Source organism: Megalops cyprinoides, chromosome 5 (assembly GCF_013368585.1).
Source record: "Megalops cyprinoides isolate fMegCyp1 chromosome 5, fMegCyp1.pri, whole genome shotgun sequence".
Lineage (NCBI taxonomy): Eukaryota > Metazoa > Chordata > Actinopteri > Elopiformes > Megalopidae > Megalops > Megalops cyprinoides.
The window spans coordinates 12,175,170-12,198,598 of record NC_050587.1 but is presented as its reverse complement, the minus strand read 5'-3'; the positions used below and the strand labels follow the sequence as shown (position 1 = coordinate 12,198,598).

General features: G+C 44.4%; 1 protein-coding gene across 8 annotated transcripts in view; it reads left to right on the top strand.

The window, feature by feature from the left end:
• Positions 1 to 22,815, top strand: part of nedd4l (NEDD4 like E3 ubiquitin protein ligase) — an 83,510-nt gene extending 60,695 nt beyond the window's left edge. For 4 of the 8 annotated variants that reach the window (XM_036529448.1, XM_036529447.1, XM_036529446.1 and 1 more), the window contains 19 exons: positions 938 to 1,072; positions 1,828 to 2,037; positions 5,997 to 6,194; positions 8,716 to 8,793; positions 10,385 to 10,399; positions 11,017 to 11,071; positions 11,389 to 11,447; positions 11,551 to 11,616; positions 11,858 to 12,087; positions 14,379 to 14,500; positions 14,922 to 14,992; positions 15,243 to 15,338; positions 16,042 to 16,115; positions 16,388 to 16,448; positions 16,736 to 16,795; positions 17,539 to 17,646; positions 20,390 to 20,486; positions 21,014 to 21,086; positions 21,495 to 22,815. In XM_036529448.1, coding sequence (XP_036385341.1) covers positions 938 to 1,072; positions 1,828 to 2,037; positions 5,997 to 6,194; positions 8,716 to 8,793; positions 10,385 to 10,399; positions 11,017 to 11,071; positions 11,389 to 11,447; positions 11,551 to 11,616; positions 11,858 to 12,087; positions 14,379 to 14,500; positions 14,922 to 14,992; positions 15,243 to 15,338; positions 16,042 to 16,115; positions 16,388 to 16,448; positions 16,736 to 16,795; positions 17,539 to 17,646; positions 20,390 to 20,486; positions 21,014 to 21,086; positions 21,495 to 21,597 — 1,911 coding nt within the window. In that variant the 3' untranslated portion in view covers positions 21,598 to 22,815. The remainder of the gene's footprint in view (positions 1 to 937; positions 1,073 to 1,827; positions 2,038 to 5,996; positions 6,195 to 8,715; positions 8,794 to 10,384; positions 10,400 to 11,016; positions 11,072 to 11,388; positions 11,448 to 11,550; positions 11,617 to 11,857; positions 12,088 to 14,378; positions 14,501 to 14,921; positions 14,993 to 15,242; positions 15,339 to 16,041; positions 16,116 to 16,387; positions 16,449 to 16,735; positions 16,796 to 17,538; positions 17,647 to 20,389; positions 20,487 to 21,013; positions 21,087 to 21,494) is intronic. The other 4 variants (XM_036529451.1, XM_036529450.1, XM_036529449.1 and 1 more) reach the window with 1 other exon arrangement.
• The last annotated feature ends 614 nt before the right edge of the window (positions 22,816 to 23,429 follow it).

Genomic DNA, 23,429 nt, shown 5'->3' with positions numbered 1-23,429 from the left:
ATAATGGTCTACGTTAATGCTATGGTTTCTGTTGCTGTTTAATGGCATTTTGAGAGGAGTGAACACTCAGTGGCGGTTTTTATTTCTCCGTTGAAGACGAAGTTGAGGCTCACTTAGTTCACTTAATTGGGACATATGAGATTTTCAGACATATATGAGACTATTAAAGCTCCTTAATACACTATTAAGAGGGCATGTAGGGATGCTGTAAGCTTTTGACTCAGTGTAGAAAGGAAATAGAAATTTGAAATACCTCAATTATTTCCATTATGCGTTTACACCATTAAAACTTGCGCAAACTATGGCTCTCAGCAGTGCTTTTCCAACTTATCTGAATGAAGGTCATTTCATGTCAAGTGCTGCAACCAGGTTTAGAATTTCTTTTAACTTTGGGCAGAAGATGTTGTGCATTTATATTTGATAAATGATAAAGCCAGCCATAACACAAAAATGTTGAGTTGGGTCGGCCTGTTTTGTATAATTCTGTATGACTGATGTCCCATCAAAGTTTAGAGATTATCTCAGTTGTTACAGGGCACTATATGTTAAACTGTCTGACTTCACCCTCCACAAAATGGTCTTCCTAAATCACCCAGCTCAAAGTTAGGGGGGAAAAAAAAACATTCTAGTCTTGGCTAGATTATTGTACCGTCACATGAAATGACCCATTTGATATTTGTGTCTGTTTGGAAAGCACTTTACTTTTCTAAAAAAACAAAAATCGATACACCACAGTTTCCTGCTAAAGTGATTGCCAGCGGTCAGGATTCCGGGAGCTGCTTCTCTTTGTAGGGTAAGGACACTGTTATTACGGAGCGCATCTGCAGGGATTTGCCTCGGCTTCCTGTGAGGCTGAAAGCCCGCGCTCTGGGCCGTCCCCGGTCCTCAAAGCAGGGGATCTAACTCGAGCTTCTCTCCGCTGTCTCGCTCGGCCCAGTCTCCGTCGGCGTCGTACGCCTACACCACCCCCGGCCTGCCGCCGGGATGGGAGGAGAGGAAGGACGCCAAGGGCCGCACTTACTACGTCAACCACAACAACCGCAGCACCACCTGGACGCGCCCCATCCTGCAGGTACCCCTCCGTCAAAGGACGCCCTCCTCCCCGACCCTGCTCCGCGGCGTCGCCCCACCCCTGTCTTCCTCATCTCATCACCTCCGCTGTCGCTAAGACGCGTCTGAGCCTTCACGCGCTGCAGATGACGTGTGGCGGCTCAGCTCCCGCCACCCGCTTGTTTTCTCAACTCACGCTGCCATCCTTTCACCAGGGTTTTTTATTTTTTTTCCTTGCTTTTCCTTCTTCTACCCAGCTGCTCCTCATTTAACTCCTCGACTCACAAAATGGTTTTTATTTTTGCATTCATCAAGGGAAGGTCAATGAATTACATATACAGACTGCCTGCGTGGATTCTAATGCCTGTTCCGTGAGAGTAAATGCATTTGGCCAATAAAATGACGGTGTTTCCAAACCTCTACTCTGTTTATTACACGTGATATGGATCCACATGTAGAAGGTTAATTATAAAATCCCTACCAGCTAACTTATACCTTGTCTGGCCAACTATTGAAACTTGCTTGTGTTGCACTCTGCCTCACTTGTAAGTTGCTTTGGATAAAAGCATCTGCCAAATGAATAAGAAAGGTAATTATAAGTGAAGTGGCCCTCTGGAGAGAGGTGCTAGGTTGAGGCTGCCCCTGTCACGTTCAGGTGACCTCCACGTCTCATTGACCTTCCCATCATCCAGCAGGCCTTCTCCCACGGCAGACTGATGGCTTAATCTGATCCTGCTTCGCTCTAAAGGCTCTCTTCCCCCCCCTCCCCTGAAACAGCACACGGAAGACGGGGCCAGCACCTCTGCTGGCGCCTCGGGCTCCGCCTCCGCCTCCGCCTCCGCCTCAGCCTCGGGCTCCGCCTCTGTCTCCGCCTCCGCCTCCGCCTCTGCCTCCACAGGAACCGCCAACAGCCACCTGGGCGAGCCCCAGCTCCGCCGGCCCCGTAGCCTCAGCTCCCCCACCGTCACCCTGTCGACCCCCATGGAGGTGAGAGTGCCCTCCCCCCCCCCTTTCAGTAACCCGGCCCAGCCCCTCCCCTCCCCGGCACCTCTTTCCTCCCATTCTAATATTCAGCTCTGCTCCCTCGCTCTCTTCTCTCCTCCAGGGCGAGCCATTCCGCACCTCTTCTGACATTCACCGCTCCTCTGTCACCCGTCACCTACCGGCATGATACTGTTAATCTCATTTTTCACCTCTTCTTTTTCCTCCTCTCTCTTCTTCACCTTCCCTCCCCCCCCACCTCCTAATGACTGCATTTTAAAGGCACCTCTGCAGATGATAAGGCCGCTTCCTTTGCAGAGAGCACAGGGCACATGAGGCGTTTGCTATCAGATTTAATATGTGGGAGATGAGCTGATGAGTGCACATTTGTTCAGCGGTGTGGTGTGATGATCAAGATGCTAAACAGTTGATTTCCTCTGTATTCATCCATATAAGGGGTTCTTCAAAGGCCCTGTCGTCTTCTCCACTTTAAAAATAATTTTATTAATTAGGGCTGCGATGATTGGTCAACATTGTAGTGTATCATTGGTCTACTTTGTAGGCCGGTAACTAGCTTGCTACAGTACGTTATTCCCAGCTTGCCATGCATACTTTTGTTTACAGTCCTGGGAAAAGTTCCAGAAGTTGCAGTGATATTACCTTGTCTTGGTCTGTGTTTATCAGGCTGATCAGAAGGTGAGATTGTATTGCAAAATGGAAACTGTATTTGGGTATGCAGAGGCCTAAGCATTTGACCGTTGTATTCCCTTTAATGTCTCTCAACAGTGGATTTGGAATCAGGAATTTGGTATTACCTAATATCACACATAACAGTGAGATTATCCTGACTTCTGGCATCCCATGTCCCTTGTGACCTTGCTTGGCTCTTTTCAAGAGCAATAACTTGATAACACATTATCTCAGGATACTGCAAATGCTGTATTTTTATATTATATATATATATGTGCTTTGTTTTTTCCCCACACTGGAGGTATATTACTTCCTGTTTTATTACCTCAGAAAAACCTTACATGGGTAATCGGCCAATTCAGAGTTGTTTTCAGCTGCAGAGATGGAGTTTACCTTTAATCCTAGTGCCTGTGTGTAAAACAGTAAAGCTTTGCCTGGCAGGGGGAAAGCTGACTTCTTATTGGCCAAATCAGTGAAGAATGGGTTGAAGCGCACTTGATGAGTACCACCAAGAACGCGTCCCGGGCAGCCAGGATTCTGTCACGCTGTTTACGGGTCACATGCTGATAGAGGTCAAAGTACTATCATAGACATACCGGCGGTAGAAACACTGTAAAATTGCTGGTGTCTGCTGGCAAAATGAATGCTTAATGTGTAAACATATGTAGATACCAAGCACCTACAAAGGTGGAATCCATCTGCAGGCATTCAGTTGAATTAAAAAGCCATGTGGTTGATATTTGTGACCCTCCAAAATTTGGCATTTGTTGCCATGTTGTATGTGGTTGTTACTTATGATAAGCGTTTAACCAATTAGGGGTTTTCACACCTCTTATTTTTCTTTAGTCTGTTGACAGTCTTGAACATTAAATCAAGAGACCAGGAGCGAGATCTCCCAAGGGTTGCGAGCCAAATATCCCAAAGGATCCCAATATTTCAACAGAGCAACTACACAAATTGCCAAGTCTGCTCCTCCTCTTGCCGTCCTCTTGCTGTTTTGATTAGCTGTCAATGCCTCGTGAGTGTTATCAGTGGTGGAGAGAGCCCACACAGAGTGGAAATGATGATTCTGTTCTCAGATCTTCTGTCCTCCCCCACCTCTCTTGATCTGAAATGCTGCATTTGTTTCCTAAAGAACCGGGAGTTCGTTGTTGTTGTCGTCTTTAAGAACGGTGAGTATTTCTTTTCCCTGGAGTGTACCAGTCCTCGGGGTCATGCGTTTAGAGTTACCCCGAGGCTGATGCCAATGTCTTGCATCACCCTGATGGAGGGAGCTCGGCAGCTGTCGCTCCTATCAGGTGAGGTGCACTCATCGCCATCTGGTTTTTTTTTTTTGTGTGGTGTGGGGTGGATGCTTCAGCTGATGGCACAGAAACCTGCCCCCCACCCCCCCCCAGGCATTTGAGGGTCCTGTCCAATTTCACCATGGCTTGTGCTGACGTATCTTAGTGCTGAACTTTGTGTGTGCGGCATTTCGGGGTCAGGACTTTCTACAGCCACACTGCTGCTGTCGTTTCACCTCTTCCTTTTTCTTTCGGTTGATTTTTCTTTCCTTGTCTGATGTGATTTGCTTCAGAAGGTCCCTTCACTGCATTGTACATTCTGTTTTGGTGTATCTTTGTGCTCTGCTTAACCCTGAAACCCGTTTTAACAAGGGCTAGCGTTTTTGCCCTGTGTTAGCAAGCAAACACTGTGAGGAAATGAAGGCCTGCAGCATCCCGAAAGCTGGCGAAATTAACCAGCCTTGCACTGCTAATGTCTTGCTGCGCTGGTGTAGGAGTGATTGTTAGTGTTGGAGTAATAAGTGCTTATTACCGTAAACCCCGCCCCCCCCTTCCCCCCGTGAGACATAACATGTAATGAAGGCGTTCTCCAGTGCAGCAGTGGGAAAGCAGGCCACATGCTGTCTCCATGTAAACGGAGCTCACACACACACACACACACACACACACGCCCCTCCGCCCTGCACCGCTCCATCGAGGCTATCATGAGGCACCGCACTTCCCTGTTAAGGTGCCTCTGAAAGCGCTCTGTGATCATGAGGAATGTCAGAATGTCGAGAATGCAGCGTCCTACAGATACCGCATTCTTTATCGGTCTCCAGAGCGACTCGAGGGTTTGTCACTGTCACCGCCGACGTGTTTGCAGTGAGCTTTTGCCCAAACTTTGACTCAATTCTTTTTTTTTTCCTCGTCCGTTATCTGAATATCTTGCTCTCCGATGATCTGTCTGATGTGTCAAGATATGCCATGCCGGACCCCCTTTCAGGTGTTTGTGGAATGACAAATGCACCTTGTGTGTCAGTAATAGTGATAAACTATTCGTTCAGTGCTTCTCATGCGGTGTTTCAAGCTGTTTTTCAAAACAAAATACCACACCATCTAAAAAAATGTAACCACATGTACTACATGTAAGGAAGTATGCAGTCTACACAACTTACCTTCAAAACCATACTCAGTTTGTGTGATGTATGAACGGTGTAAATTCAGTAAGCATTTCACTGAAGTAATGCGGACATGTTGCTGACACATACGCCTAAGTGGTGTGTGCGTTTGCAGCCGTTCATTGCAGTCTTTCACTCCAGGGTTGTATGTAAAAAGAGCAGAAAAGTAAATGCACTGAAGAAAACTGGAGTTGTTAAATACATATCGGAGGAAAGGGTTAACTCCGGTATTCTGTGCTGGGTGTCCTTGGTCTGCCTAACTGATCAGAGCCGTGTGGGGCTGCCGTTGCCAAGAGATCCCGCCTCTGCGCAAGTTTAATTAAAGATTTTGAACGAAGCGGTGAGCGTTCACTCAAGAACGAGGAGGCCCGGGCTAAGGTCAAGTCCTCTGTGATGTGACTCATAATTGCAATTTAAGTTTGAATAAAAAAATTGTCTGTCTTTGAACTAAGAAGTACATGTGTTTAAGTAAGTATTTATAGTAAGATTATGTGTATAAAGTAGTGGAGGTAAAGGAGTTTGTTAAAGATTGTACTCTGGGAAGCTTAACAGGTTATGAAGTCTGAACATGAAATTCTTGTGTAAAAGAATGATGAAAAATGTTGAGCGTTTTTCATGCAATACATTCACAGTTAACTTGTGTTCATTTAGCTGCTGATGAATATATTAGCATGGGATCACAGATCAGTCAACCTTGATGGGTATTGAGTGAAACGAGAGACTGATTGATTATGGCTAAAACCCTCAGGAGGACTGCGTAACGTGATTGTAGTGAGGTGTGCTCTCCATGTCCACTTGAGCTGTTCCTTTGCGTTCCTCTCTTCCCGTGCAGGGGGCCAACAACATCCAGGTGCGCCGGGCGGTGAAGGACACCTTCTCGAACCCGCAGTCGCCCCAGCCCTCGCCCTACAGCTCACCCAAGTCCCAGCACAAGACCACTCAGAGCTTCCTGCCACCCGGCTGGGAGATGAGGATAGCGCCCAACGGGCGGCCCTTCTTCATCGACCACAACTCCAGGACGACCACCTGGGTGAGCCAACAGGACAGGCCGCTCCCGTTGTTCCAGGCCTGCGTAGCCCACAGGGACAGTCTCGGCTTGTGTCACCACCAGCCCTTTTTTTTACCCATCGGTAACATTAATTAGAGATTAAGGTCAGAAGAGAGGCTTGCAGTGGGCTGGGAGGTCATACACAGCTCCTCCGAGAGGAAGCGTAAAAAGGTCACGTTCTACATCGTGCAGAACAGCAGAGGTTACAGTCCTTTGCCCAATGTTTATTGCTATGGGTAAGAAGGGAAAATGACTTGCCACCTGAATGGCGGCTCTCATTTTGCAAAGTTTTGCGCTTGTGTTGAACTGAGTGGGTGAGCCATTTTTCCCACTCACCTCATCTAGCTACACTTACAGCAGAGGTTCATATTTCTGCTTTCTCATGCCGTAAGCTCTCCTCAAGGAATACCTGTACATTACATTACATTACATTACTGTTATTTGGCAGATGCTCTTATCCAGAGCAACTTACGCAGTGCGTCTGATAAACACAAACAGGACATCACTAGCCACGCATGAATAAGCACCAGTGCTAAACATAGGGCTGAGATCACAAATGTGTGCCTGGATTGACATGCAAGTGCAAAACGAATCATACAATTAAAGGACTTTGTTATTCCAAATATAATGCTATCACGTACTACAAACATGCAAGTAAACCTTGACATGTATACATGCGGAGAACCTGGAATTTAATCTTTACATGTTTATATTTAAGGATTCATGGTACAATTATAAAGGTATGAACTGTATGGAGTTCGTAATCAAGTTGTGTTTTAAACACAAGAAAATTCAATCATAAAAGTGAGCCACCTGAATAACTGGAATTCAAATCGTGTTAATTAGTGAGTATGTGGAAAGATGAGCAGGAATTAGAAGTCCATGCCTTATTGCATAAAGTAACTTGTAATTTGTGCTGTGTTTGTGGTGGCGTGATACAGAAACATTTCAAACAGCCAGTGTTACCACTTCCAGAACGAAAGGTTCTCTTTTGTTTTCATAAAAGGCTTGTAGCTGTATTCCATTTTTCCTGGCTTGTTTATGTTGAATCCTGCTGCCTTCCTCACCTTTTATTGCTTTTCCTAACTTGTGTCTGCCAAACATTTCCCAGCCCGTTTAGCCTCAGGTAGGCAGCTGTGCTGTACCTCTGCTGGTATGCTTTTGGCCTTGCCCAGTATTAGGTGGGGTAAGCTAACATCATCGCTGACGATGAGTTACAGCCAAAGTTGCGCTGCATCACATATATCAGTTAAGAAGCTAAGTGTGACATCTGGTGGTGACAAGTGGAGTTGCAACATACTGGCCATATTGCACCAGAGCACACAATTTCTTGCCCCGCCGTTTGGCATGGTGATTGTTTCTCTTGTACAGAACACTGTTAATGAAATTATAACAGGCAAAAATGTTTTGGACCTCTCTATCTTACCTTAACCTAACTATAATGTAAGGTATGTCTTTCCTACATAAAAAGTAAGGCTTGTCCATGTATGCAAGGGTCTATTTGACCAGTAAATTACAGTGATCAATTGAAGACTGTACGCAATGAAAACTTTAGAAGACTGTAAATAATGGAAACTATAGAAATGTAATGCAGCTTTGGATATTTGAATGCAAGCACTTCAATGTGTTTTGGAATAACTGCAGCTGTGATCAGTCTTGTATTACAGGGCAGATTACTTGACATGAGTCACAAACAGGGCAGAGAAAACCATCATTCAGTTGCTGTATATATCTGCTCTGTGATATACATTCCCTTATGATAGTTGCAAGTTGACAGAATTCCCACTGTCTGAATGGAAAGGCTCAAATTGCCTACTTGCACACTATGGGCCAGTGGAATTTGACCTTTGTTCAGATATCAATGCACACCAAGGTTAAAGGAGAGATAAGGGCTCTTTCCTTGAGTGCATGTGCCAGCCCCAGTCTGCCAGTCTAAAGCACAAAAATGTCCCCTAAGGTGTATATTTTGTTGAGTTAATTTGACAGTGTGAGGTTCAGAGCAATTATGTTCTAGTGGAGTATTAGTAATCTTTAGAGTGCATGTTTGTAAGGATGGTCTTTTGTGTGACAACTTTGCTGTAAACTTAATTTGTTTAATATGCTAATATTCTAGTTGACACCTTACTGTGACTAAAAGCACCACATTTGCAATGCTACTGGCATACTTTGCAAAATGGCATCCTGAATGAGGGTGAATCTTTTAAAAGGCACTGGGCTTGCACTAGGTGCAATTTGCATAAACTTTTCTTGTTGACCTTACGTAACGTGTCACATCAAGCCCCTTCACTTCTGCGGGCAAACGGACAGCTATTATCGAGGCGCACAGTTCGCATTGTGTGTCTCTCAGTGGGGCACCTGGCCTTGATACTCCGTGCATTGTGGGATGGCGGGGCGAAGGCCATTGTGTACGCCGAGCGAGCGTGGAAGTTTCCAGCTGTGCGCTGCCGTGCCCGGGAGACGGCGCCGCTCCTTTTTTTTTTCACGCCGGGTCGCTCTTTTGCAGGAAGACCCGCGCTTGAAGTATCCGGTCCACATGAGGACAAAGGCCGCCCTGGACCCCGGTGATCTGGGCCCTCTTCCTGTGAGTATGCGGGGGGGGGGGGGGGGGGGGGGGGCACGAGGTGAATGTTCCGAGCACAATCGCCGGCTGCTCAAGGGGTGGGGGGGGTGGGGGGGGAACAGTAGGGGCTCGGGTAGAGATTCGTATCTTCCTGAGAGTTTACGCGCTAACCGTAGCAGGAGCGGGGGGAAAAAAACCTTATCTTGTTAGACTGAGAGGCTCTCAGATGAACAACTCAGGGAAAAAAAAATGAAAGGACTGTGATGCAGGGCACTACAGATGCAGAGACAAAGGCGTGGCAGCTGTGTGTATTTGTATAACGTTCGGACCGCTTAAAAAAACGGCAGAATCAGACCTCTCAGCCCAAACCCATTTGCGCTCTGTTTGCCAGGTCCTTCACAAGTGGGAAGCTGTGACAGTGAAAAAAATCTAAGTTAAAATAGGAGAGCAGCTGTCCGTTGCAGAGTGTGTTTTTCACTGAGCTGTGTGTGGCTCGGTGTGTCACACAGCCGCACACAGGTGACTGCAGAAACGGAACAGCACAGAGCAGAAATGGCTGAGAACGCCTGGCTCTCATCTAAGCAACATGACTCAGCCTTGTGGTCCAAACAGTGCCAGCTCAATATCAACGCACTTTGGCAATGGGCAGTTGCTCTCCTGTTTCATTTTCCTGTTTCCTTGTCTTCATTGTGCCACGTCTGAGCGGTGCATCACCAGCCCTGCTTTGGCCTTGGATATACCAAGCTGTGATCCGGCCTGGGGACCGTCCGGTTGGCCAGTTTTGCACTGCAAGCCTAACTTGCAGCAGGATTCGAGCGTGAAATTAAAACGCATTCGGCTGCTTGTGAAGTGGAATCCCGTGGTTAGGGCTTAAAGGAAGCCTATGTGTAATTGCATTTCGTATTAGGGCGTACTGTAGTTTGCAGTAATGGGCTGGAAATGGAACATACATTAAGTCTGTACACCAGCTTGGGAGCCCTAGTCGTTCTGCGCAGCCCCGTGTGGATGGGTGGTACTGAAACGCCATTATAATGCCCCCTGCAGCATGTGCTGGAAGTGTGGTGAGAACAGCAAACCCCCGAGGGAAGCTGATGCCATACAGTTATGAGAGCGGCTAACTGCTTTACACCCCTGTCGATGGCAGTGAATACCGGACAAGAGCGATGCACTAACCCTTTCACGTCGGTATTTTTCATTTGTTATTGCCAGATTATGTTTCACTTTAAGGAAGTAATGTTTTTTTTTTCCTCATGATTGTTTCAAATGTGTAAAAGTTATAATTGGCTATGTTATTTTCACTCAGTAACACCCATTATGATTTTCCACACACATACGCCTCTTAAGGTAAAACTCCACAGTTACACTGATATTGCTCCTAAATTATCCAATATGTAAATTAACATCATGTGGTTAAAGCCTTAATGTAAGACTACTAAAATGAACACAAATACAGACAGACAACGCAAATGTGTAAGATTTAATTGTTCTTTTTTGAACCTGAGGCATAGTGATGTCTCACAGGCCAGTGGTGTTTTTCTGTCGTTGTTTTGTACTGTTTCTTCCTGGTCTCTCCATGGCGCGGGGATGGCTTGTGTGCTGGGGCTTCTGGCAGCACCTGCTAGAGGAGGTTGGTGCCGAACGCAAGCGCGGCCTCCTTTGTCCCCCCTTCTGCCTGTCCGACTGCCTGCAGGCTGCACTCTCATAACTGGCATGGATTTCGTCCCATCGCTGCCCTCTATTGTGTCTACGCCCCGTCCCATCTCCCTCCCCCTGTCCTCCATCAGAGCCCCGCCCGGCCCCTCCCCACACACAGTGTCCTGTGGCCGTCGGGTTTTTGTGTCTGTTGGCGCGTTAGGAGCCTGTTGCTGCGATGAGAGGCGGGCCCTGTGTTTGCCCCTCCCCTCCGAGGGGCGGGTCTACCGTTTCAGTGAACGCGACTTGCTGTGTGCTGCATGTGAGTGGAGTGACCGCCCCCCACCCACCCGCCACACCCCCTTCCCCCCACCCCCCCCATACCCACGGCGCCTCTCACAGAGTGTCACCGGTCACGCCGCACCCTCTCCCTCTGTCCCGTCTCGGTGTGGTGTGGGTGGGGCGTTGAGACGCACTGTGGCCTGGACTAACCTGCCCGTTGTCGGATTGTGAACGTGTCGGTGGCTTTTTGTCGGTCGTGTCCTTGTTCTGTCTCTCCAGCGGCAGTCACACAGCCAGCTCTTTCTTTTCTTTCTGTCTTTGCGGCTTTAGCCCGGCTGGGAGGAGCGTGTGCACGCGGACGGCAGGACCTTCTACATCGACCACAGTAAGAGCCAGCCTGCCCCCTCTCTTCTCTGTCCCTCTCAGTCACCACCACTCTCTCTAAGGGTTGGCTCCACTGTTGTAAGGCCAGCCCGTACTACGCCACTGTAAACCCGAACACTCTACCCATTGTATTCCAATCGGGAAGGACTTGCAGTCCGACCAGAGATGACACATTCGGGTCAGGGTTCAGCGAGCGCATCAGTCAGATGCAATGAGTCAGGCTCAGCGTTGACGAAGGCCAGCATACACAGTGTTCTCCTGAGCCCTGATTGGGCGGTGGTGCCTTTGAGAAAGTAATGTCGGTCATTTCTCTTCCAGACACTAAAAACACGCAGTGGGAGGACCCCCGGCTGCAGAGCCCGGCCATCACTGGGCCTGTGAGTGCTTTCCACCGCCTGCTCCACTTTCTGAGGCCCCATCATTCTTCAGACCCAGTGCTATCACAGGCTGTGTCAACCATTGTCTTTGTTTTTCCTACAGGCTGTGCCGTATTCCCGAGAGTTTAAACAGAAATATGACTACTTCAGGAAAAAGTTAAAGAAACCGGTAAGGAAATGATACCGCGTTTTGACTCAGCAGCACAAATTCCCATTTTTTCCAGCCCTGACCCTGAGAAAACGACCAGGGAAAGCTAGTGAGAGCTTAGCATCTTTGAGGTCCATGCCAGAATAGACTGAGGGTGTCCTATGCCTTCAGAGATGGGCTGTGGCCACCCTCCACTTCACAGACCCGTCTGAAAGGACCATAGGCCTCACCTGAAGCCTAACGCAAAAAACCCTGTTCCCAGGCGGACATCCCCAACCGGTTCGAGATGAAGCTGCACCGGAACAACATCTTCGAGGAGTCGTACCGCCGCATCATGTCCCTGAAGAGGCCCGACACACTGAAGGCGCGGCTCTGGATCGAGTTCGAGTCGGAAAAGGGGCTGGACTACGGCGGTGTTGCCCGCGAGTGGTTCTTCCTGCTGTCCAAGGAGATGTTCAACCCTTACTACGGCCTCTTCGAGTACTCCGCCACGTGAGTAGAGGGGGTGGCAGTGTAACAGTGGTAAGGAGCAGTGCTCATAACCAAAAGGTTGCTGGTTCAGTTCCCCACTGGGGCTCTGTTGCTGTACACTCAGGTGTGGTACTTAACCCAGAGCTGCCTCAGTAAATATCCAGCTGTATAAATGGGTAACATGTATAACCGTAACCCATGTAAGTCACCCTGGATAAGAGCGTATGCTAAATGACGATAATGTAATGTCATGGGGCATGGCGGGAACTGCATTCTGCCCTCTGATTTTCGTAATACGATGAGCTCATCTCAGATGTGTGGGGGCTGTCTGATCTACTGACGGTTGCTCTCTGGAGATGGTGTTGAATGTGGAAAATGAATCATTTGTGAATAGATGACGTTCTGCAACCTTCTCATTCGAAAATCAGCCTCCACAACTGCAATGACTCTCATCTTCTCAGATTCCCTGATAGAAAGGAGCTTCTAAATGAGCGAGAGGCTCGTTCACTCATTTATCCTCTTCTTGTGTACAACCGCTTCCGCATTCTCTGCATTGAGGTGGTCCTTCCAAAAACAAAACAAACAGGTCCTTTTAGTCAGCCACGCCCATAATAATACCATCCAATCCCACGTCTACCGCTCCTGTCAATATGAAGTGCAGATGTGACAGTGGGACGAATATCCCCTATGAAGCAAACAAGGGGCTGGAAAGCACTGATACCGATGTGGGCTCCCTCAGGTAAACATAAGGTGGTGCTGTTGGAACTTACAGATGAATGATAACTCGTCAGTTGTCCAAAAAAGCATTTGTGTATCCGGGCACATGACAAGACAGTGTATTAGTTTGTTCCACACATTCTCATGTTAGAAACAGTGTTTCCCAGCTCTAGTTAGATTGGACCCCTGCCATGACCTGATTATTGGCTTGTTAGCCTTACCAAATCACCGTTTGATATATTTACAGTCCTTTCCTCAAATTTGGGATGTCTTTCACTGGCCAGGTGTCATTACCTGACATTACGGGATGGTTTTCACCCAAGATTCTCACCAAGACTGGCATGAACTTGTTCGGAGTGAGAGAACAGTAGTAACACAGCACTTTAAGTCAGTCAACTAATACAGAACACGTTGTCACATGCAAGCGTAGACGGCCGAGTGAATTAGCAGTTCAGTTCTGCAGTTGATCTGAGGGCGGTCCATGTTGCTTATATATAGCGCATAAGTATCATATTCCACAGGCACCAAATAAACATCTGTCTTTCCGGCTGTCTGAATTCATTAGACTCTGCGGGGAGAACAGCATTGCATACATAGGGATTCCCTGTCACCTCACCGGGCAGTACTGTGCAAGTGCAGGAGTGCAAAAAGTGGGTCTACAACGAACAGTGTCTTTAGCAGCGGTTTGACGATGTTCTCTCTGTTTGGGGCCAGGGGCGCTGGCTGCTTGTTCAGTGCAGGCCGTGTCAGACGTGTCCTCAGGTCGGCCTTCCCTGTCCTGAAGACAGCGGGTCCCGTGTGACAACAGGAACTTCACCTTCTGTTGCATTTGTTAGCGGCAAAGCAAAGCACACCTCATTGTTCGGGCCTTCGCTGCCAACGCCCGAATACCCACACTCGTTAACTTTGCATTTGCATTCTTCCTCCGTCATGGGAGATCGTGTTGCATGACTCAGGTTACCGCTCTGCCAGTATTGAAAGTAAATGCTAATCTGTTTTCAGATAAATGCGCTTGTGAGCACTCTTCCTCTCATTCATTGTGGCTTCCTGGATAGCGGTGGCTTTTCAGGGCCTTTAAAATGAGGAACATGTACAGCTTCAAACGTTAATGGAAATTTTTCGAGTGGCCTGAAGTGGAAAAGGATATTTTTTTTTTCTTTGGAGGGTGGGAACATTTCTGAGACAAACAAAGGAATGTGGTTTTTAGGACTTTCTACGAATAGCGCATACAGGTTCTCCTGGCCCTCTGTGCAGCTATGGATTTGCTTAGGATGTGTTTTACATTTGAAAACCGATCATGGCAAAGCACCCTGCTTAAGGCCATGGTTGGGTTCCTCCACAACCTTTGCTGTGGTCACATATCCAGTGTCCTAATCAGTGCTAGAACTTTGCATGGACATGTACTTAAAATGGGTTGCAGCCACTCTGACAAAATCTTACCATGTGGCAGGAGATCAAATCTAAACTTAATGGAAGCATTAAAAACAAAGCATTAAGAACACCACACACCAACTACGTGTATGAAAACATACTCACTGCCCCACTCTTCATGTGAGACATCTCTAACTGTGCTCTCTTCTCTTTTTTCTCTGTAGAGATAATTACACCCTTCAGATCAACCCCAACTCGGGGCTGTGTAACGAAGACCATCTCTCCTACTTCAAGTTTATTGGACGGGTGGCAGGGATGGCCGTGTTTCATGGGAAGCTGTTGGATGGTATGCTGCTGACCCCGCCCACCGGCTACCTTCACGCCAGAGCATGAAGGCTTAAATATACCTTGGCAGGCCTGTTTCGACACAGGTGTCCCTGATCTGCGTAACTGTTAGCATCAAAGCAAAGTCGATTTCCTCATTCTGCTTTTCCTGGATCAACCACTAACATAGTTAAACCCCTAAAAATGACTTCTAAGACCCAGGGCCTTCTAAGGCACAGGGCTCATGCTCTGAGCTTCTCTATTTCTTCACACAGCTCAGTTATACCATCTCAGACATCGGTAATTTATAGTTTTGCATTTGTCATGTAAATTATTTCTGTCCTTGTCTAGCTGTCCCATGTTATTTTAGTATATCTTCAGACATTCCCCTTTCCTGAGTGCAGACCTCATTGTGGTTTTACTGTACTGTCTTATGTTGTCAGGCTTCTTCATCAGACCGTTCTACAAGATGATGCTGGGTAAACAGATCACACTGAAGGACATGGAGTCTGTGGTGAGTACTCACACAGTTGTGTGTGTGCAATTGCAATTGTCAAAAGGTGGATTCAAGGACTCCTTTTGTAGGAATTTTCTCAGTTCTGGGAACGCTTTTTTATAAATACAATGCATACAGTACTTCCTTTAGCATGCTTAGCTAAGGTTTTTTTCAAGCTCTTTTATTAAAGGTAAGGCAGACCTAAACCCATAAGGATAGCTGTGATTTCTGATTTGGGACTCTTTTCCTCCTCTGTCCTTCTCTATAGGACAGTGAATACTACAACTCCTTGAAGTGGATTTTGGAGAATGACCCCACTGACCTGGACTTGCGCTTCTGTATCGATGAGGACAACTTTGGCCAGGTGCGGAGAATGGCTGCCCCCCTCTCACACAAACACACACACGTCTCATGACTTTACTGACTCTTGCACGCAAATACCCACCCACAAACACACACACGTGTGTATATAATTCCCATGATTAAATTGAGCATTAATGTATCAGGCAACAAAAAAGATCTGAATAAATAGGTTAGTTAATGAGGAAACCACAAACATAAAGTATTTAATTTAAATGTTAAATAAGTATATTTCATGAGATCATGGGAAAAAATCAGTTTCAAATATTATTTTTATTATATATTTGTTTATTTGATGACCATTTTACAGTTTCACTTTGATCACTGCAAGTTGAGTTGGGTACAGTCCAAACCATGTACATGAATGATGCTACACACATAATCTTAAACCGTATTGTTAATCGGTATTGCCAACTGAGAGTTTCACGGATTACTGTTCAGACAACTTGTATACTGTTTGTCATTGCGCATCCATGACTGCAGATTAGACCTTTTTTAAAATCAGTGACAATTTTGTCTTAACCTTGTCAGTTTAGTAAAACAAAGGGTTGTTTCGAAGTATACATACCGTACTTTAGACTGGTCACGCTGTAGCTTTGCTTATGAAACAGTTGAAGTGTGTATGCTTGCGTATGGGTCAGTGTTAGTGGACTGTATGTGTTTGCAAGTGTCAGCATGGGAGTAATAGTTTTATTTATTTCCCACAGACATATCAGGTGGATCTGAAACCCAGTGGCTCAGAAATGATTGTCACAAATGAGAACAAAAAGGAATACATAGAGTAAGTAAAGAATTTATTAAACTAGGTTGTTTAAAATCTCATTACATTTTATCTGTTGAAAAAAACAACAGCTTTTCTGGTGTGTTTGAATGTGAAAATATGTTTATGTTTGTAACTACTTCTAAAGCTGTTACTTTACAGCAGTAAACTCCAGTGAGTTAAACGACTCGAACTGTTTCAAAAATCTGAAAATGAATTCTCTTTCTGAAACTGGAGTTTGAGGTATGGACATCTTGTTAAAAATGCTCACTGACTCTGGCTTCACCCCACAGCCTTGTCATCCAGTGGAGGTTTGTCAACAGGGTCCAGAAGCAAATGAATGCCTTTTTGGAGGTAGGAGGCCGCTTTGTAAAACAATGCTATTATAACTGTGGCCACTTGGTGGCAGAAGCACATTAGGCTTTTGCCAAGGATGAAGATCCTGTGTCTTGACCAGTGTTGGTATCACCAAATGACATCCATAAAGTAAAACAGATGAAGCAATTTTGATTTTTCTCGTATGGTAGATTACTTAGTTTTGGTCTCATTATGTCTGGTACACAGCACCTCGTAGATCTTAATTCAAGTGTATTGTCATTATTGACAATAATGTAACATTATTCTGCTCTTTGCGTTTGCAGGGTTTCACTGAACTCATTCTCATCGACTTGATTAAGATATTTGATGAAAACGAGCTGGAGGTATTGTAAACTTCACATGGAAGTTTTTTTTAGTATTTTTTTGCTTTCAGCACATTGTGTTGTGCACTGAGGGAATACAGTGAGTTGGTTTCATTGTAGTTTGTTTACCAGAAAGTAATGTATATGCTGAAGTTTTGTACCATTTACTGTTACTGCAAATTAGTAGTAAAGTACATATGCTTGATACTCACTGAACTTTTTTTCCATATGAAGTACAATGGAATTTATGATATATATTTTTAAAAGACCTGCTGGTGGTTGGTTTCTGTTTAAACAGGAGTGTTGTCACAGAACAATCACTTAATTAATGGCCCTGGTTTGGTTTAACCTTCGCATTCCAGTTGTAATCTAAGGCTTAGGTAGATAAAACACAAACTCTCAAATTTCAGTCTCCTGAGAGGAAAGAATTATATGGTAGGTAGTCTAAATGGTAATGCAACATTTATCATTGTCTTTGGCTTTTCTCCGTTTAGACTACAGATTCACCTGTCCAGATATAAAGTATAACTTCTGTGGAAAGCCGAGGCAAGCCTTTGACCACCCACACAGGAGTCATAGATAATTTGATTACTCATAGTGTTTCTGGGAGGATGTGGCATGATAATTGATGTGGCAATTATTGAAAGCCTGTAATGATCTAAAGCATCTGATTAGAAATATGCCGCACGCCATTTGCGTAATATGGATTTGGCTGCAGCTGTGACGCATTTTTAACTGGGAACATCACCGCTTGTCATCCTCAGCTGCTGATGTGCGGTCTGGGTGACGTGGACGTGAACGACTGGAGACAGCACACCGTCTACAAGAACGGCTACTGCCCCAACCACCCAGTCATCCAGTGGTTCTGGAAGGTAAGCCTGCGCGGCGCGGCCAGTACTGTCTTGGCACTCAACCCAACATTTAGCAGGATGAACAGGGTCACCAGGAGCGTTTGAAGAACTGTGGTACCATGTTCTTTTTTGAGTGGCCTTGCAGGGGCCTCACCTCTTTCTTCAGAGGAATTCCTCACAGAGGAATTTCTGAAGTATTATTGAGTGCTAAGGGATGCTCTCTGAAAATAGTGCAGAAGGAAGTGTTTTAAATGAGGCCCATAAAGGCCACAGGACTCTGAATGAATTGGATAAGCAGCTTGCACTCTGGCAACATGACAGCAGCAATCAGTTTTGAACTGAATTTGTCATTCTGTTTCATTGTTTTTACACTGTTATATAGCCCTAAGATATTGAATTATATATGCCTATAAGATATTGAATTGTAGAACATCTGGAGGTATAAACTCCACATATAAAATAACGACAACGTGTTGTCATTATTATTATTAATAATAATAATTACATCACTAATAATAATAACAATCTGACAGACTTAATTCAATGTCAACAGAAATGCATAATTCATTGGTAAAATGTATTGTTTATTTTAATGTTTATTGTACTTTTTGTTTTTAATTTTAGTTATTTTAGTTTTTAGTCCACATTTATTTCTATGTTGGCATAAATAAATCAGTGAACATTGACAGAAATCCATAAATGATTTATTTTCAGATTTTCAGGTTTATTCAATTATTTATCTGTTTATCTAATGATTATTTGGTCCTCATTTTTGATTTTGCGTGACTTACTTCTGAATCTGTTTATTTCCACTTTTATATGTTGCTTCTTGTATGGTAACGACCTTTGCCAGTCATCCTGTTCACAGAGTTGGTTGAAGAGTGCTATTTTGTCCAATTGTGCCAAGCACACATCTGTGCACAACCAAAAGGTAAACTGTGATAATGGAGGGTGCCGTTTATTTCAGGATCACCTCCTCCCTTACCCTCCTCAGTGGCATATAAGCCTATTTCCACAGCTAATTCAATTTCTACACCATTGTTCATTTTTTATATTTGTTAGGCAAGTATAAAACGTTTACCTACTGTAACCATTTTTCAGACATATCTATGCTACCTAGCCATTCTCATGAAAGATATATTAATGATGGCATATTAATTCCAAAAAATGCTTATATCAGTCTGATAACTAACAACATTGCACAAGTAGAATACATGGTTTATATGGAAAAAACACAAGTGATTTGACTACTAGCATAGGAAATAGAGCAATTTCCATTCTCCTCCTCATATCAGATATTACATTACATTTGTTTACATTACAATCATTAAAAGTCATTTAGCAGATGCTCTTATCCAGTGAGACTTCCCGCACAATAGAACATAAGTGTATCCATTCACATGACTGTCAATAGGTGGACCCATGGGTCGAGGTGAGGGGCGGATAACCCTACTGTAGCTGCTGGGGCCTTTCCAGGGTCAGTTGCATGTTTGGAAAAAGACAACATGGAAAGGGTGATGTGTAGGTAAACGCGGTCAAGGAGACAGATCCAGGGATAGCGAGGGCACCCCCAGTGCATAGCAGTTAGGGCTGTTCCAGGATTTAGGAGAAGTGGGTAAGTGTTCTGAGTGGGAGACTCCTGTTGGAGGTGTACTTGCCTACTTCTAGTAAGAGCTGGGATGGCTCAAACTGCCATGCATTTCGAGCATAATTTCCATTCCTGAAATCTATAGGTGTAGATGTGAAGGGAGTTCATCCTTCAGCGACACGTAGACCAGATGTTTAAGTCGAGTGGGAGTTCTTCTCATCTAATCTTTACATTGAAAAAGATAGAAGGCAAACGCTCACCACAGTGTAGATTCACTGCTCTGAATCTTGTTCTGCTCTAAAGCAATTTTGGCAGGGTATTTGTCTCATAAGCTTTTTAGCACAGGAGGAAGATGTTTTTTCTGTTCCCTAGTCGAGTGTCTTTGTATATTTTCATTTTTACCTCTATCACAGACCTGTCTTTATTCATAATACTGTTAAATTCATTACCTGGAATAGGTAACCTTGAAAACTAGTATTATACTAATGTAATGTTCTCTAAGACTATAATGTTCAATAAGTCCTCTATAAATTGTACGCATGCTCAAAATAAAATTATCTTCTCACATTGTCATGTTATTCTATAGAATTTTTTTTCTTGACAAGGCAAATATTTATTAGACTTATAATAATCTCAGTTTTAGCCTCTTTGGTACACTTTGTAGAGTAGTTGGTTGGAGATCAAAGTCTGTTTGATGTAACGAGCGTGTTTACTCTGATGAAAGAGGTGTAGAGGTATCGCTGGCTCTGGTTATCAGCTGTCTGGAGCCAGGCTAACTTTCATCACATGGGGTCAGATTTGCAGATACACAGAGCAGGCTCAAACAAGCTCCACTGGTCAGCGAAACTGCAGCATTCTCCGCATTTTTATCCCCTGCACACAAGTTACTCTGCCTTGTTGCTCTATGGAAAATTTTTACCTCTGAAAAGAGATATTGACTGTAATTATGGTGGTATCCAATCAATTAGCTGGACTGTCCAGTCCAATCAGTGCATAGCTCTCTGCTGGGCCTTGAGCAGAGTCTCCAATGTCCAGAGTCTTTTTGTGAAAGACGGTTCAGAAACTGAGCCAGATTTTTTCTTAATATTCTCTGTTGTGAGGTTGTTAGAAGAATAACGTGTGTTCCACCACTGTGTGTGTGTGTGTGTGTGTGTGTGTGTGTTTGTGTACTTCCAGGCTGTGCTGCTGATGGACGCAGAGAAGCGAATTCGGCTGCTCCAGTTCGTCACAGGGACGTCACGGGTGCCCATGAATGGCTTCGCTGAGCTGTATGGTGAGAAGGAAGCCCCCCAACAAATATATATCTTTATTCTTTAGGCGTGTTTCAAATATCACATTATATTCAGCTTCCAAGCACGGAGCAGCAGGTGCTTAATTCAAAAACATATTGGGGCTTGAAATGATCTTGTTTCGCTGTTGAAGTCAAACTTAGAAGCCTTTGTTTGATGTGCCAAACCACCGTCCCTCCCACACACCCTTGAAATACTGGTGATGTATCCATGGAAACCCTGATCCTAGGGTGGTTTGGACAGTAGTCTGACCTTCCCCAAAGCATTCGTAATGAATGTGAAGAACCAACTCACCATCTCTATCAAAATGTAAAATAAATGTATGTAAATTTAAACCCAAGTAAACTGTTTGTAGTTCATACTGGCAATTAAGCAGTAGTCTTTACAGATTAGGAGTGTTCTGTCAGTTCTTTGTTTAACCTGTTTCTGTGTGGGGTTTGACACAGTTTCTATGGGATTGTATAATGTCAGAGATGCCGTTTTTGTGCTGGCTGACCATTGTGTCTCCTAGGATCCAATGGGCCACAGTTGTTTACCATTGAACAGTGGGGAACGCCAGACAAGCTCCCTCGAGCTCACACGTGGTATGTAGGCACTTTGGAGAGCCAGCGGTATATTCCATTTTAATAGAAATGTTTGTTTTTGTTTGTTTGTATTAATTTTAATAGTTTGTTGGCTTGTTAGTCCAGCTGTTTGAAATACACCATCAAAACCCCAAATTGCTTCTGTATGGCTAATTAGCAGGATTATTCAGATAGCAGTTTTGTGAAACTAAATTTGGCTCAGTGCTAAGGAACTGAAGCTTGTTTTGTGCACAAGGAATGCAAGACACTTGATTCAGGTTTTTAAAGAGATACTCCTCTCCACCACCACACAAGCACCCCCATCCCAAGATCCTCTTGTTCTGTGTAATTCACGTGTCACATGCTCCCTCGAGTGGACGCACCACTGCTGTTATTCAGTGCGATGTTTGCCGTTTTTCCATCATGCAGCTTCAATCGGCTGGACCTGCCCACCTACGAGTCCTTTGATGACCTCCGCGAGAAGCTGCTCATGGCTGTGGAGAACGCCCAAGGCTTCGAGGGCGTTGACTAAAGCCGGCCGACACACGGAACAACAAGCTGCCATTTCGCCTCGAGCCACAGCAACCACAGATATGTTTATGTACGCATGCGTATGTACACATACCGGTAGCTGTGGACTTGAGGACAGCTGTATAGTGACTTAAGTCAGTGAACAATGTCTTCTATGCCCTTTTCTCTCTGTGTTCCTGGGAGACAAAAGGAGTACAGAGTACAATACCCTGTTTTTATCAGCAATGCCATGACTTATAAGGAACCCCTGATGCATTTCAGTAACTCCTTTATTTATACTGTGCTGTTGAAGGCATGGCCTTGAAACTATTTTGCATTCTTTATTAACTGCAATGAGCGAGATTATAATCAATCACTTTTACAGGTATTGTATGACACCACCCAGTTACCTTAGCAATGATAGCAAATCACTGATGAGATTACCAACTTCATCCTCACAATACAAATCGTTCCTTCTCATAGAATAAGGCATCTCCACTGGTGTAGTTTTTTTTTCCACAAGGATTTTTTTAAATCTTGTTTTGCAAGTCCAGAAGGAACAGGATGTTCATAATCATTTTTAGATATTTTTTATTATTATTCAAGTTATGCAGCACAAACTGTATTTGTACCAGTAACATGTCCTCTATTTTAGACGTTTTTTTTGTGTATCCTAAGGCTAAAATCTGGCCAGCGGAAAATAAAAATGCATATCTTTCTGTTGAAATTGAATAACACGGTTATTGAAGTGCTATGAAAACAGCATGAACATGAATTTTGTATCTGAAAAGGCTTACAATAACACACGGCAGTAATTAAAAGGATATTTTCCTTTAGTTAAAAAAAAACAAGAAAAATAAGGAGAGCAAATATACATTTGTGGGAGGGTTTTGACGTGACATACATTATATAAATATTATTATACTTATATCTGTTCGTAATGCTGTAAATTAATTTCTTAAAACGTTTGAATTTCTTTGGTTATGTATGTACTACATCTAACAGAAGTATTAATGAACGACACGTGAAAATGAAGCTGTATGTAAGAAAGCTGTGATTGTCACTGTTTTAGCAGCAGATTTTTACGGGAACGGATCCGTTTCTCTTTATTTTTTCGCCTTTTTTTTTTCCTTCCTAACAACAATAAACCAAATGGGCACTTTACAAATCACATCAAGGTCATGTCGCCTGTCGTTCGTCCCCATTATTAACTTGAATGTGATTGTTTTTTTTTTTTTTTTTTTTTCCTCTGAGAGCACTCGTTTACCCGGTGCAATATCTATTGTCTGTAAATCTGGCTGCTGCTAATGTATAAACTCACAGTTGTGGAGCCGCGACTCCGGACTGGTGTTCCTCACTTCCCTCTCCCTGTATCTGTGTCCTGCTTCACACTGAATGGCTGCGGCAGTCACGGCTGAAGAAATCTGTGGGATTCTCTACTATTTTTTTTTTTTTAGGGGGTGTTCCTTTTTTATTAACAGGGAAAGATCACTTTGTTTAATTCCACTGCTCGGCAAGACCTCGCTGTTTAATATAACTGGGGTCAGATTAAACTGAAATATTGAACTCCATATGCCTGATGGTTTTATCATTGTGCCAAATGGATGTCAATCCTTGTTCGCACATTGTGTATTGTTTTGTGACTGATATCCCACCTCTGGCAGCTGGTCATGCTGTCTGGCAGTTGGGATAGCACATATCAATACAAGGTGTGTAGAGGGATTTTGTCTGTGTTCTGTTTAGACCTTCTGTTTAGAAAGCTACAGTAGATGCCTTCAATTCCTAGTGGTTCTGCCAGGTAACTTTCATAAAACACTAACAATCAAAGAGCGCATGGTGTAAAATAAAGAGATG